The sequence below is a fragment of the Pituophis catenifer genome, unplaced genomic scaffold (assembly GCF_029215685.1).
Source record: "Pituophis catenifer annectens isolate HBS135680 unplaced genomic scaffold, rPitCat1.0.hap2 SCAF_9, whole genome shotgun sequence".
NCBI lineage: Eukaryota > Metazoa > Chordata > Lepidosauria > Squamata > Colubridae > Pituophis > Pituophis catenifer.
Window position 1 is genome coordinate 2,893,727 of NW_027256889.1, and position 14,255 is coordinate 2,907,981.

Genomic DNA, 14,255 nt, shown 5'->3' on the forward strand with positions numbered 1-14,255 from the left:
GCCCCCTTCGTCTCGCCTGTCCCCTTCTGACCCCTCCCCAAATAATTCAACACCCCCCCCCCCCACATCTTGGGAACAACAACAACTCCTCGGAGATGCCTGCTTTGAAAGGCGTCCCCGGTTTCTTGTCGAGCGAAAATGTCCTAGTAGGTCAGCCTGGATCTGGGCCAGCATTTCCTAGCTGTATAGGGCTGGGGGTGGGGAGAGGATGAGGGGTGGGGGGGAAGGAAAAGGGTTGCTTAAATCGGGCGTCTTGAAACTTTCTTTTTTCTTCTTCTTCTTCTTCTTTTCTTTCTTTCTCGCTCTTCTTCTCCTCCTCTCCTCTCTCCCCCCCCCCCACCCCCCCACCCCCACCTCCGGATCTGCGTCTGCCACCCAGTACGATGACTTGGTACATTACGCCGGAATGGACGGAGGGGTCTCTCTGCCGGCCTTCGGAGACCCCCACTCGGGCCGGGGTCTGCAACATCACGCTTTGAACCAGGGAGGCCCTTATGGATCGGCGGGAGTTAACCACCGGCCGGGGATGCCTCCGGGACTGGGCACCAACGACGCCTTGAAGCGAGAGAAGGACGAGATTTACGGGTGAGTTTTGCTGGCGGTGGCGGGGGGGGGGGGGTCGTCGCCTGCACTCTTGGCCGCGCGAAGGGGGTCTTTTTTTCTTCTTCTTAATTTTGATTTATATGCCGCCCTTCTCCGGAGACTCAGGGCGGCTACAATGCGCTAAGCAATAGCCTTCATCCTTTTGTATATTTTATACAAAGTCAGCTTATTGCCCCCACAATCTGGGTCCTCAATTTACCTACCTTAGAAAGGATGGAAGGCTGAGTCAACCTTGAGCCTGGTGAGATTCGAACCTGCAGTAATTGCAGGCAGCTGGTCTTAATAACAGGGTGCTTTAGACCACTGTACTACCAAGGCTCTTTTTCCTTCCCTCCCCCTTTTTGGGCCGTCCGGACCAGACCTTCGCTTCCCCTTCTCTTCCTCCCGAAAAGAACCGAGGGCGAGGATCTGCTAACTCGGGCCGCACGTCGGAACCCCTCTTCCCCGGCGCGAAACGGGTTTAACACGCGTGTCCAGGGAGTGGAAGGCGCCCAGGACTTGAGAGCGTGGGGGGGGGAGTGTCTTTATGAAAAATCCCCTCCCCTAAAAAAAAAACCTTCATGTCTGGTGTAAAAGAGTAAAGAAAGACCAAACTGTTTGGTTTGCCCAAGGACAGGTTCGATTCGCCTGGACCGCTGGATTACTCTTCCGGTAGATCGAATTGCGGGTTTCCCTCCTTGGTCTACACACTCTCTCTCTCTCTCCAAAAGAGATCACCCCCCCGCCCTCCCCCCCCACGCCTTATTTGCTCAGGAACGAGGGGTGGCTCGCGTTTTGCCTTAAGCGACTCGATCCCACCACCCTTCCGTCGATCTGCCGTCGGAAAAGCAGCAGATCCGCTCCTGGTGTTTTTTTAGCTCTTCTTCCCAAACGGCCAGTTCCTTGGTTTTTTTTTTTCTTTAGCTGGGCCAAATTGCTCTCCCCGACCTCACCTTTCGATCCTTTTGGTTGGGGATCCCCCGCCTACTGGATCTCCCTTCCCCTGGGATCTTTTTTTTTTAGCCTTAACTTTTGGGAGATTCTTCTACCTTAGGTCGCTTAATTAAAGATCCTTCTAACTGAAGCTGGGAAATCTCTTGGAAAAAACCTCTCTCACTTTGTTGCTAAGAAATTTTCCTAGTGGGGGATCTGACTTCTTTTGGGATCGAGGAAGATCCAAGAATCCCCTTCCCTAAATCTTTGCTGAACTCAGGGCATCCCTTCGTAGGAAGGGAGTTTTATCCACTGCTCAGAAATTGATTTTTCTCTCTCTCTTTCTCTCTTCTTTCTCCTGAATATCTTTTTTGCCGATCCCCTGCTTAAAATGGCCTGCTTGCCTTGGGCGGGTGGATCCTGTAAATCTCCCCAGGATGGGGGTGAGGAATCAAGTATGAGTACCTTTTCTAGTGAAGGCCTGTGATATTTCCTTCTCTTGACACCCTTCACTTGGGGTGGATGCGTTCTCAGGGCACTGTGAGAGCTGGGTCAGTTTTATTCTTAGGGGGGGGACACAGCCCCTCCCATTAATTGATCATTTAGAAGCAGTGTTTTCTCAACCTTGGCAGCTTGAAGTTGGGTGGACTTCACTCCCCAGAATGCCCCCAGCCAGCATAGCTGCCTCTGGGGCCAAATCCTTCCAATGTTCCGATCTGTACAACTGGAGTAACGTTTCAGAAGGATCTTAACGCAATCTTTATTTTCCACCGGAGTTGCTTCAAACTGAGGTGTGTGGCAAATAAATTTAACAGATAGATAGATAGATAGATAGATAGATAGATAGATAGATAGATAGATAGATAGATAGATAGATAATAGTAGAGAAAGAGAGAGAAAGAGAGAGAGAGAGAAAGAGAGAGTAGATAGATAGATAAATACAGAGAGATACAGAGATAGACAGATAGATAATAGAAATAGATAAGATATATATATATATATATATAGAGAGAGAGAGACAGTAGGTAGTAGATAACAGTAGATAGATAGATAGATAGATAGATAGATAGATAGATAGATAGACAGAGAAAGAGAGAGAATCAGGCAGGCAGGCAGGCAGATAGACAGAGATAAATAAGAGACAGAGAGAGACAGAGAGAGAGTAGATAGGTAGATAACAGTAGATAGAGAGAGTGAGAGAGAGAGAGTAGATAGATAGATAGATAGATAGATAGATAGATAGATAGATAGATGGATGGATGGATGGATGGATGGATAGATGGATGGATGGATGATAGACACACACACACAGAGACAGACAGACAAACAATAGATAAATACAGCCTTTAGTTTAGCAGCATATACAGGAGGATAAGCAACTTTGGGGCAACAAATTAAGATGGTGGCACAATAAGGGCTTGATGGAGCTTCCCATTTCAGGGGCAGTCTACCTCAGACCACAGGATCAGGAGAGAGCTGCCCCCCACCACTCCTTCTTCTGAACCTCCCATGCGGCAGACAGACTGGGCTGCTTCATAGGGAAACGAAATCGGGTCGATGCTCCTAACTAATCCATCCACCACAATTGGTAGGAATTTCTAAGAAAGAAGTAATGGGGGTGGGGGGGTGGGGAATGATAAACTACTCGCTCCCTGCTCAGCCGAGGGGTTACTCTCCCCCCCTCCCCCCTTCATTTAATTAATGTGATTTATCATTCCGAGTTTTGCATTTAGATGGTTCCACAAACAACAATTTGATTCTTCCTGTATTGTTTGAGGTGGAAACTTTCAAGGGGGGGAGAGAGTGAATTTGGAAATGTTAAATCACGGTGGCAGGAGTGAAGCCCTTGTGTGTGTGTTTGTTTGTTTGTGTGTGTGTGTGTTTGTGTGTGTGTGTGTTTGTGTGTGTGTGTTTGTGTGTGTGTGTGTGTGTGTTTGTGTGTGTGTGTGTTTGTGTGTGTGTTTGTGTGTGTGTGTTTGTGTTTCTGTGTGTGTTTGTGTTTTGTGTTTGTGTGTGTATTTGTGTGTGTGTTTGTGTGTTTGTGTGTTTTTGTGTGTGTTTGTGCGTGCGTGCGTGCCTGCAGACTTTTGCCAGCCAAAGAATGGATCTGAATCTAAGCTTCTCCAAGGTCAGACTGCCAAGGAGTCGGATATATTTTTATTGAATATATGAGTAAAAGAATCCAGTTTATCACCCTCGGATACTAATTTAAAGCGGAAGCCCAATGAGGAAACCCTTAAAGAGTTTATCATTTTTGTGGCACAGAGAATGAAGCATAAAAGGCTTTTGGGGGGGGGAGGAAAAAAAATCACTTAAATGGGGTGCCTGAATCCATCCAATTGGGTGTTTTCATTCTGGCCAGGCAAGGTTGCAAGCCCGCGAAGAGAAGCTGGGAAATTTCCCAGATATTCTGCTACTGGCCCTGGAGGCTCCACTCCTCGGTTGGTATAATCACGGCTGTCTTTCACAGCTTTTGCCAAATGCAGCCTTTGGTAGATCCTTTGGCAATACTGGAAAGAATGGAATGGAATGGAATGGAATGGAATGGAATAGAATAGAATAGAATAGAATAGAATAGAATAGAATAGAATAGAATAGAATAGAATAGAATAGAAGGAACGAAGAATTTAGAATAGAATAGAATAGAATAGAATAGAATAGAATAGAATAGAATAGAATAGAAGAAGAATTTAGAATAGAATAGAATAGAATAGAATAGAATAGAATAGAATAGAATAGAATAGAAGGAATGAAGAATTTAGAATAGAATAGAATAGAATAGAATAGAATAGAATAGAATAGAATAGAAATAGAAGGAACGAAGAATTTAGAATAGAATAGAATAGAATAGAATAGAATAGAATAGAAGGAACGAAGAATTTAGAATAGAATAGAATAGAATAGAATAGAATAGAATAGAATAGAATGAACGAAGAATTTAGAATAGAATAGAATAGAATAGAATAGAATAGAATAGAAGGAACGAAGAATTTAGAATAGAATAGAATAGAATAGAATAGAATAGAATAGAAGGAACGAAGAATTTAGAATAGAATAGAATAGAATAGAATAGAATAGAATAGAATAGAATAGAAATAAGAATAGAATAGAATAGAAGGAATGAAGAATTTAGAATAGAATGGAATGAAATGGAATTGGAATTGGAAATGGAAATGGAAAATAGAAATACAATACAACACAATAACAGAGTTGGAAGGGACCTTGGAGGTCTTCTAGTCCAACCCCCTGCTTAGGCAGGAAACCCTACTACACCACTTCAGACAAATGGTTGTCCCAATCTCTTCTTAAAAACCTTCAGTGCTGAACGTCTATGGAGATTCTCAGTAATTCAGGTCATGGTTGTCCCCAAGGTGGGGACAGTTGGACAAACAAAATCCAGTTGCCTTTTGAAAAAACACCTTTGGGTCTCCAGTATTGGAGCACCCACAACTTCTGGTGGCAAGTCGTTCCACTGATTTAATTGTTCTCACTGTCGGGAAATTCCTCCTTAATTCCAGGTTGCTTCTCCCCTTAATCAATGGAACCACCCATTGCTTCTGGTCCTGCCTTCAGGTGCTTTGGAGAATAGCTTGGTTACTCCCTCTTCTTTCTGGCAGCCCCTCAAATATTGAAAGACTGCTATCACGTCACCCTGAGTCCTTCTTTTCACTAGACTAGGTAAAGGTAAAGATAGAGGTTCCCCTCGCACATATGTGCTAGTCGTTCCCGACTCTAGGGGGCGGTGCTCATCTCCATTTCTAAGCTCAAGAGCCAGCACTGTCCGAAGACGCCTCCGTGGTCATGTGGCCGGCATGACTCAATGCCAAAGGCGCACGGAACGCTGTTCCCTTCCCCACCAAAGGTGGTCCCTATTTTTCTACTTGCATTTTTTACGTGCTTTCGAGCTGCTAGGTTGGCAGAAGCTGGGACAAGTCACAGGAGCTCACCCCGTTACGCGGCAGCACTAGGGATTCGAACCGCTGAACTGCCGACCTTTCCATCATCGACAAGCTCAGCATCTTAGCCACTGAGCCACCGCGTCCCCCTTTCACTAGACTAGACATACCCAATTCCTGCGGGGCACCAAAGATTGCCAATCCTTAAAGGCCGTCTAGAAAACAGCAAAGAGACAAGTTGATTCCTTCAAAAGTTTTCTTTCTCTTGTCAGCTTCAAACAGTTTCAAAACCGTTTTCAAGTTGGCTCCTCAAACTGAAAGACCCTAAAGAAGATTGATAGATTTCTTCCCGTCTTTCAACTTGTATCTTAGAGACTGTCGTAGCAAGCAGCGCTTTTCATCTGCCATTTTCCTCTCCGTAAATCGGAGAGGAAGGGAACATGGATTGTTGCAAGATTAAAACACACACACACACAACACACACACACACACATCCTTGTTTCGTTTCTCCTACGAAATAAAAAAATGTTCTATATAGAGCCACTCAACACTTAACAGTTACTCCATGCCGGGCCTCTCCTGCAAATATTTGTGTAACATGTGGTGCATGAACTTGTATCGTTGGGAACACGCTGTCTCTCCCTTTAGCTGTCCATCCAAATTCAGCCGGAAAAAAAGAGGGGGGAGGAATGAAGGAGTGGGACACCCACCACCACATAAATCAGAGCAAGGATAAAGCCGAAGTGCACCCCACCGGCAAGCACAGTCTTTAAAATAACTTTAACCCTTAGACACACAGACACACAAAAGTTTCTTACGGTGCAAGCAGACTTTGAATCTTTTCCTGGAAAAAAAAATAATCATTCAGCATTCATTCTTTTCTTGCAAAGTTACAGATCCTTTCCTCTACTTTTCCCGATGTGGAGAGAAATGGAAGGATGGTGACTTTTAAAAAAACAGTTTACTAAGCCTGAGAAAGGCTAAAATAAGTTTTCTAAAAAGTTTTAGAAAGAGTCTGGTGGCGCAGTGGACTAAGTGCTGTTAAAATAGCACTTAGCTGTCAGCTGCCCCGCAATGACCTGCAAGTTCAAATCTCACCAGGCTCAAGGTTGACTCAGCCTTCCATCCTTCCGAGGTAGGGTAAAATGAGGACCCGGATTGTGGGGGCAATAAGCTGACTTTGTATAAAAATGAACACCGCTTGGGGGGGGGGGCAAAAGCCCTACTAAGCAGGTATATACAAAAGTATGAAGGCTATTGCTTAACGCATTGTAAGCCGCCCTGAGTCTCTGGAAAAGGGCGGCATATAAATCGAACTAATAAATAAATAAATAAATAATTTTTTTAAAAAAAAATTAAGGAGGAATTTCCTGACGGTGAGAATGATTAAGCAATGGAAACAGCTTTAATCCTCCTGGAGTCGTGAGCGCTTCCATTGCTGGAGGTTTTTCAAGAAAAGATTGGACAACCCTTTGTCCAATAACGTCGTCTGTTTTGGGCAACCGGGCTGGACTAGAAGACGTCCAAGATCTGTTCAGCCTTAGGATTCTATGATCCCATGATTTGGTCACCCTCCCCCCACCCCCATATTTTTCTTTTCTGGAAGCAGGAAGACTTGCTCTGATGTGTGGGTGGGAGTTGCACAATGATGTACAAACAATGTACAAAGAGTACATTGGTACTCTTTGATGGAGGCACTGGTTGCATCGTATCGCACGTGGTGAGATATATATATATATATATATAAATATATATATATTTCTGTCGAAGCACCTGGTCTACCCCAATATAGGAGGGAGCCTACTGCTTCCCTTTTGCCTTTCGGCTCCAATCCAGGAGCCCTCAAGTAGTCGCATTCACGACAAACCACTTTCTACCAAATTTATATTTATTTCTTTATGAGCAAATATAAATTTGGTGTGTGTCTGTCTGTCTGTCTGTCTGTCTGTCTATCTATCTATCTATCTATCTATCTATCTATCTATCTATCTATCTATCATCTATCTATCCAGTGGTGGGATTTGAGTAATTTAAGAACCGGTTCTCTGCCCTAATGATTTCTTCCAACAATCAGTTTGCCAAAACTGCTCAGCAAGTTAACAACTGGTTCTCCCGAAGTGGTGCAAACTGGCTGAATCTCACCACTGTATCTATCTATCTATCTATCTATCTATCTATCTATCTATCTATCTATCTATCTATCTATCTATCCATACAAAAGCATGGGTGGAAACTAATCAAGGAGAGAAGCAACTTAGAACTAAGGAGGAATTTCCTGACAGTGAGAACAATGAATCAGTGGAACAACTTGTCTTTTAGAAGTTGTGAATGCTCCAACACTGGAAGTTTTTAAGAAGAGATTGGACAACCATTTGTCTGAAGTGGTGTAGGGTTTCCTCCTGCCTAAGCAGGGGGTTGGACTAGAAGACCTCCAAGGTCCCTTCCTATTCTATTCTATTCTATTCTATTCTATTCTATTCTATTCTATTCTATTCTATTCTATTCTATTTCTATTCTATTCTATTCTATTCTACTCTACTCTACTCTACTCTACTCTACTCTACTCTACTCTACTCTACTCTATTCTATTCTCTATTCTATTCTATCATTGGAGTTTTCAGCTGTTGGTGGGAGGACCAAGGATGCGTGGAGAAGAGATGGAGCTGGGAGAAATATTTTGTGATTTTTTTAAAAACGTCTTTTGTTCTTCTGACTTCCTGCAAATCTTCTACTACATTTAGAAAGCCCGCCTATAGCGTCCAGTTTATTCCTGAAGAAGGCCCTTTTGAAATGGGGGTGGGGGGTGGAAGAGTTTTTTAAGAGAAGCAGGCTGAGGGGGCTTTTGACCTCTTACTGAATTTCTGGGGCTTTCTTTCAAAGGCAGCCGTAGGAGGCCTGTGGAGAAGGCAAAGGTCGGGGCTTGGCGTCCTCCTGTTTCGTGGATTGAAAAATAGGTTCCCTTCTCTTGAATAAGTCTTGAAAAATTCAGTATTTGTTTGTGGAGGTCCTTGGTGCTCTCTGAGCCTGATGATTTCCTTGCAGATGTTTTGTGACCGAACTAGGGAACATCATCAGTGCTAGAAGGAAGTAGCATTTCTTTTCAGTTTATCAAAACTCCCTCCCTCCTAGCACGGATGATGTTATTGGTTGGGTCAAGAAAACAACCAAGTTCAGAGAAAAACCACGAATCTCACAGAATTCCTCCTCCTCCTCCTTCTCCTCCTCCTCCTTCTCCTCCTCCTCCTCCTCCTCCTCCTCCTCCTCCTCCTCCTCCTCCTCCTCCTCCTCTTCTTCTTCCTCTTCCTCTTCCTCTCTTCTTTTTCTTCTTCTCTTCTTTTACTCCTTCTCCTCCTCCTCCTCCTCCTCCTCCTCTTCCAACTCCAACTCCAACTCCAACTCCACTCCCTATTGGCACTGATGATGTTCCCAAGTAGGGTCACGAAATGTCTGCAAGAAAACTGCCAAACTCAGAAGGCCCCCCACAGTTCAACCCTGAGCTACAAATATTCTCTTCTGTGGGTAAAGGTTTGAGTTCCTTCCCACCAAATGTTAGGATGAAGCAAATGTTTGAATTCATCCAGCTGGCCTTCGCTGGAACCTCCATGCATTTGGTTTGCCCAACACTACTGTTTCTTCTTCTTCTTCTCCTTTTTAGACACCCTTTGTTCCCTCTGCTCGCCCTGGTCTTTGAGAAATGTGAACTGGCCACCTGTTCTCCCAGAGACACGTCTGGTTCTTACCCCGGAGGAGATGTCTGCTCATCGGATTCCTTCAATGAAGACATCGCTGTCTTCGCCAAACAGGTTGGTTTCTGTAGAAAGGATGGCATCACTGAGACATGAGTGGCTCTTGTCAGTAGAAAAAATAATAAAATATACCGATAAATTATTGTCTACTTTAATAGCCCAGAAGATGGTTTCTTAGCCCACTGGCGAGCTGTACCTTATTTGAGGCCCACTTGGCTTTTTTTTTTTAAACGACTCTTCATTAGGTCTCCTTGGAAGAAGTTCTAAACTCATGACAGGTGACCACGTGATGGACTCCTTATAAGACTGCATTAAATTAAAAGTCTTGGAATAAAATCTGAAAGACACTTTTAAAAAAATCTTGGATAAAGATCTGTGGTTCAACGAAGTGGTGAGCTGTAATGTATTTCAGAAGATAAGGAATTCAAATGCGATGATAGATAATAGATAGATAGATATAGATATAGATAGATAAATAGATAGATAGACAGAAAGATAGATAGATGAAAGAGATGAAAGAAAGATAGATGATAGATATATATATATAGATAAATAGATAGATGATAGATAGATGAAAGATAGATGAAAGAGATAGATGATAAATGATAGATAGATGAGATATATATATAGATAAATAGATAGATAATAAAGATAGATAGATATAGATAGATAAATAGATAGATAGATGATAGATAGATAGATAGATAGATAGATAGATAGATATAGATAGATAGATAGATAGATAGATAGATAGATAGATAGATAGATAGATTTATTGGTTCAATTTATATGCTGCCCCTTCTCCGAAGACTCAGGGCAGCTTTACAATGCACTACAGCAATAGCCTTCATTCTATCTATATAGATAGATACTATAGATAGATAAATAGATAGATAGATGATAGACAGAAAGATAAATAGATGAAAGAGGAGATGAGATAGATGATAGATGATATAGATAGATAAATAGATAGATAGATGATAGATGATAGAAAGAGATAGATAGAGATAGATAAATAGATGATAGATAGATAGATAGATATAGATAGATTATTATTTATCTGTCTATTTGACAGAAAGATAGATAGATGAAAGAGAGATGAAAGAGAGATAGATGATAGATAGATATAGATATACATAGATAAATAGATAGATGATAGATAGATATGAAAGAGATAGATAGATAGATAGTGATAGATAGATAGATAGATAGATAGATAGATAGATAGATAGATAGACAGATAGAGATAGATAGATAGATAGATAGATAGATAGATAGATAGATAGATAGATAGGGACAGATAAATAGAGAGAAAGAGTAATAACAGGTAGACCAACCATGTCCTTAAAACAGCAATTATTAGAAAGTCCTCATTAACCAAATATTAACCTTTCAATATATGGACACTCCATTTTGTCGAACAGTGTCAAACATTGGCAGCAAAAAGCTATAGAAAGCTAATCCCACCATGAGGCAGGGATCATAGAGTGCCCCCAACACCCAGTACCATAAAAAGGCAGGGATAGAGTGCCCCCCAACCCCATGGAGAGGCAGGGGACAGTAGTCCCCTCCTCACATCTCTCATTCCAATATGTGGATTCAGCCTCATTTGGCTGAAACCATTCAACATTTTTCTTTCCCATCTTTTTTTTTTTTTAAATTTGATTTATATGCCGCCCTTCTCTGGAGACTCAGGGCGGCTTACAATGCGCTAAGCAATAGCCTTCATTCTTTTGTATATTTATACAAAGTCAGTTTATTGCCCCCACAATCTGGGTCCTCATTTTACCTACTTTAGAAAAGGATGGAAGGCTGAGTCAACCTTGAGCCTGGTGAGGAATTGAACCTGCAGTAATTGCAGGCAGCTGGTTTTAATAACAGGGTGCTTTAGACCACTGTACTACCAAGGCTCTTGATTTCCGATCATAAAAATTATGACAGTGGCCGTTGCTATGGGCATAAATTTGTCGGTTTCCTTGGTGGGAGATTGGGGATGGGGCTTCAGTCAAATAATGCAAGTTAGCAACCAACCTTCATTTAGTGCATGAAAATACCCAATATGGGTAATCTTCGATTTACGACCAGCGCTCAGTGCAAAATTTCTGTCACTAAGTGAGACATTTGTTAAGCGAGGTTTTCCCCCCCTCCTCATTTTACGAGCTTGCTTGTCGCCGTTATTAAGTGAATCTGGCTTTCCCATTGATTTTTGCTGATCAGAAGGTCACCCAATTTAATCCCATGACCCCGGGGACCGTCAATAAATAAGAGTCCGTTGCCAAGGGTCCGAATTTTGATCACGTGACCGCAGGGATGCCTGCGACGGTCGTTAAGTCGTGAAAAACAGTTGTCCCTTTTTTTTCAGTGTAACTTTGAACGGGTCAAGAGCCTTGAATAGTACAGGGGTTTAGTGCACCCTGTTATTAACACAGCTGCCTGCAATTTCTGCTGGTTCGAATCTCGCCAAGGCTCAAGGTTGACTCAGCCTTCCATCCTTTCTAAGGTAGGTAAAATGAGGACCCAGTTTGTGGGGGCAATAAGCTGACTTTGTATAAATATACAAAAGAATGAAGGCTATTGCTTAATGCATTGTAAGCCGCCCTGAGTCTCCGGAGAAGGGCGGCATATAAATCAAAATTAAAAAAAAAAAAAAATGAACTCTGGTAAGTCGAATGTGCCGGCTGAGGAAAGAAGGTGCGTCCTCAAAACAGCATTTCTGCTGAGTAATTCATCTTTTTGTATGCCTGCAGCATGGTACTGAAATTCCCTTTGGCTGCCTCTACGCAAGTTTTGCCAAATTCCCCTTTTAAATACACTCCAGCACCTTTCTGCAAAGGGGCTCTGAGCCTCAGCTCATTGATGACTTCTTACAGGACTCTGCTAAAAGACAAGGCGGTTCCTGAGCATGTCCAGAGTGCTCAGAAAAGGGAAAATTGGTGCAGCTGTAGAGAGATGAACTCTGCACTGACTAAGTAGGAATTAAATAAATTACTTGCCCAAAGATGAGGCATTCTTGAGCATGTCCAGAGTGTCTTTCCTTTCTGCAGAAAAGGGAAAAATCGGTGCAGAGGCTATAGAGAGATGAACTCTGCACTGACTAAGTAGGAATTAAATAAGGTTACATTGCCCAAAGATCAGGGGTGAAATCCAGCAGATTCTGACAGGTTCTAGGGAACCGGTAGTGGAAATTTTGAGTAGTTCGGAGAACCGGGCAAATACCACTTCTGGCTGGCCCCAGAGTGGGCTGGGAATGGAGATTTTGTAATATCCTTCCCCCAGGAGTGGGGAGGGAATGGGGATTTTGCAGTATCCTTCCCCTGCCATGCCCACCAAGCCACACCACGCCTACCAAGCCATGCCCACAGAACCGGTTGTACAAAAAAAATTGGATTTCACCACTGCCAAAGAGCGAGGCGTTTCTTGAGCATGTCCAGAGTGCCTTTTCCTTTCTGCAGAAAAGGGAAATCAAGGCAGCGATAGACAGAAGGAATCTCAGCTCTGGCTAAGAAGGAGTGATAGGTGCAGTTTGGAGGAAGAGAGAAAATGGATGTGAGAAGTATAGAATTTTATGCATTTTCTCGGCTCACACCCGTCCAGAAGCCCCCTGTGTTATTTCTAGCAGAAAAAAACCATCCTTCAAATCCAAATGATACGTGATTTGACCTTGAGGTCTTCCATAAAAAGGAAGAAAATAACCGTAACCAATACTTCCATACAGCTTCCCCTTCTCTCTCTCTCTCTCGGCTTGATACTTCAGGCCAAAAAAGCATGAAATTCGACCCCCCACACCCTCCTTCCTGAGCTTCCAGTGAAACAGTGAAGGCAGTCGTTGATTTGAGACGTTTTTTGATTAAAAATCCACATTTAGGATGATTCATCGGCTTGCTAACACTGATCCATCCATCAACGTTTCAAAGCCGAATTCTCCCCTCGCTTGCCCAGGCCGAGTTTTGATTTAGGTGGGGGAAAAAAACCCAGTTTCCATGCCTGGAACAAGGCAAAAGGGCATTCGTTACGTTAGAAGATGGAATAATGATAATATTACCCTTATGTTCTTTGGTTGGGAAATGGGGGTTTTTTAGGGGGAGGGAAAGAGGATGGAGAGTTTTCTAAAAAGCGGGGAAAAATAGCGAAATCCTTTCCTTTCCATCCCTGGATTTTCAAGGCTTCAAACTCCACGCCTGCAAGGATTTTAAACCTAAATTGAAAAAGTTGGGCTGCAAGATGCTTTAAAAATGCTCTACACACACACACACCAAAAGTGAGGGATGGAAGCACGCAGCATCCCAGCTTGGAGGAAAAAAGAAAAAAAAGAAAAAAAGAAAAAAGAAAGACTAAATGCTCTTTGCTTTTCAAATTCTCCCAAGTCCTTTAAGAAAGAAAACAGAGGATTTGAAGCTCTTGTTTTACAAACTTGAGAGAGAATGAGAATGTGAGTTTCTTTTAACTGACCGGATGTGGGGTTTCTTTTTTTTTTTTCTCTTAAAAGAAGGAGCGAATTCAAAGACGGAGATTTAGCCTCTCGGCCTCCTGCAGTGCTTTTTTAAAAAATTAGAAATAGACCTTATAGATCAGGCGTCCCCCCCCAATCCAACGGGCTGCAGCCCACGATAGGAGCCATGGCCCATTCAGAACTGGGCCACGGAAGCGACAGGTGAGAAGGCACCACGGCGCCATTTGCAGGAGTGACAGGGGGCGGACCTGCCCGCATCTTGTGCAAATGGAGCTACAAGTATGTATGTGCTCATCCGACTACGCGCATAGAGCCATCCCCTCTCCCCACCCCCCACCCCTGTCGGTTCAACAAAGCCAGAAAGCTTGGAGACCCCATATTATACAGTAGTGGCCCAAAATTGTGGGAAACCTTTTGGAAAAGTGTATTTTTTGAGGTTTGATGGCTAATAACACCACTTTTTTTCTTGGAATTTCAAGGTAGTCCTATTCCACTGCTGGAATGGCCTGGGAATAGCCCAGACCTTCTTAACCCAATTGAAAAATCTATGGAGCCGACTAAAGAAAACCTGTTAGTCAGAAGCGACCCAGCAATAAAACCCAGTTAACAGAAGCCATCATTCAATCTTGGTTTCACATAATAACAGCT

General features: G+C 43.0%; 1 protein-coding gene across 1 annotated transcript in view; it reads left to right on the forward strand.

The window, feature by feature from the left end:
- The first annotated feature begins 208 nt into the window (after positions 1–208).
- MEIS3 (Meis homeobox 3) overlaps positions 209–14,255 on the forward strand; it is a 36,482-nt gene continuing 22,435 nt past the window's right edge. Inside the window, 2 exon segments of the mRNA XM_070949991.1 lie at positions 209–585; positions 9,067–9,214. Coding sequence (XP_070806092.1) covers positions 209–585; positions 9,067–9,214 — 525 coding nt within the window.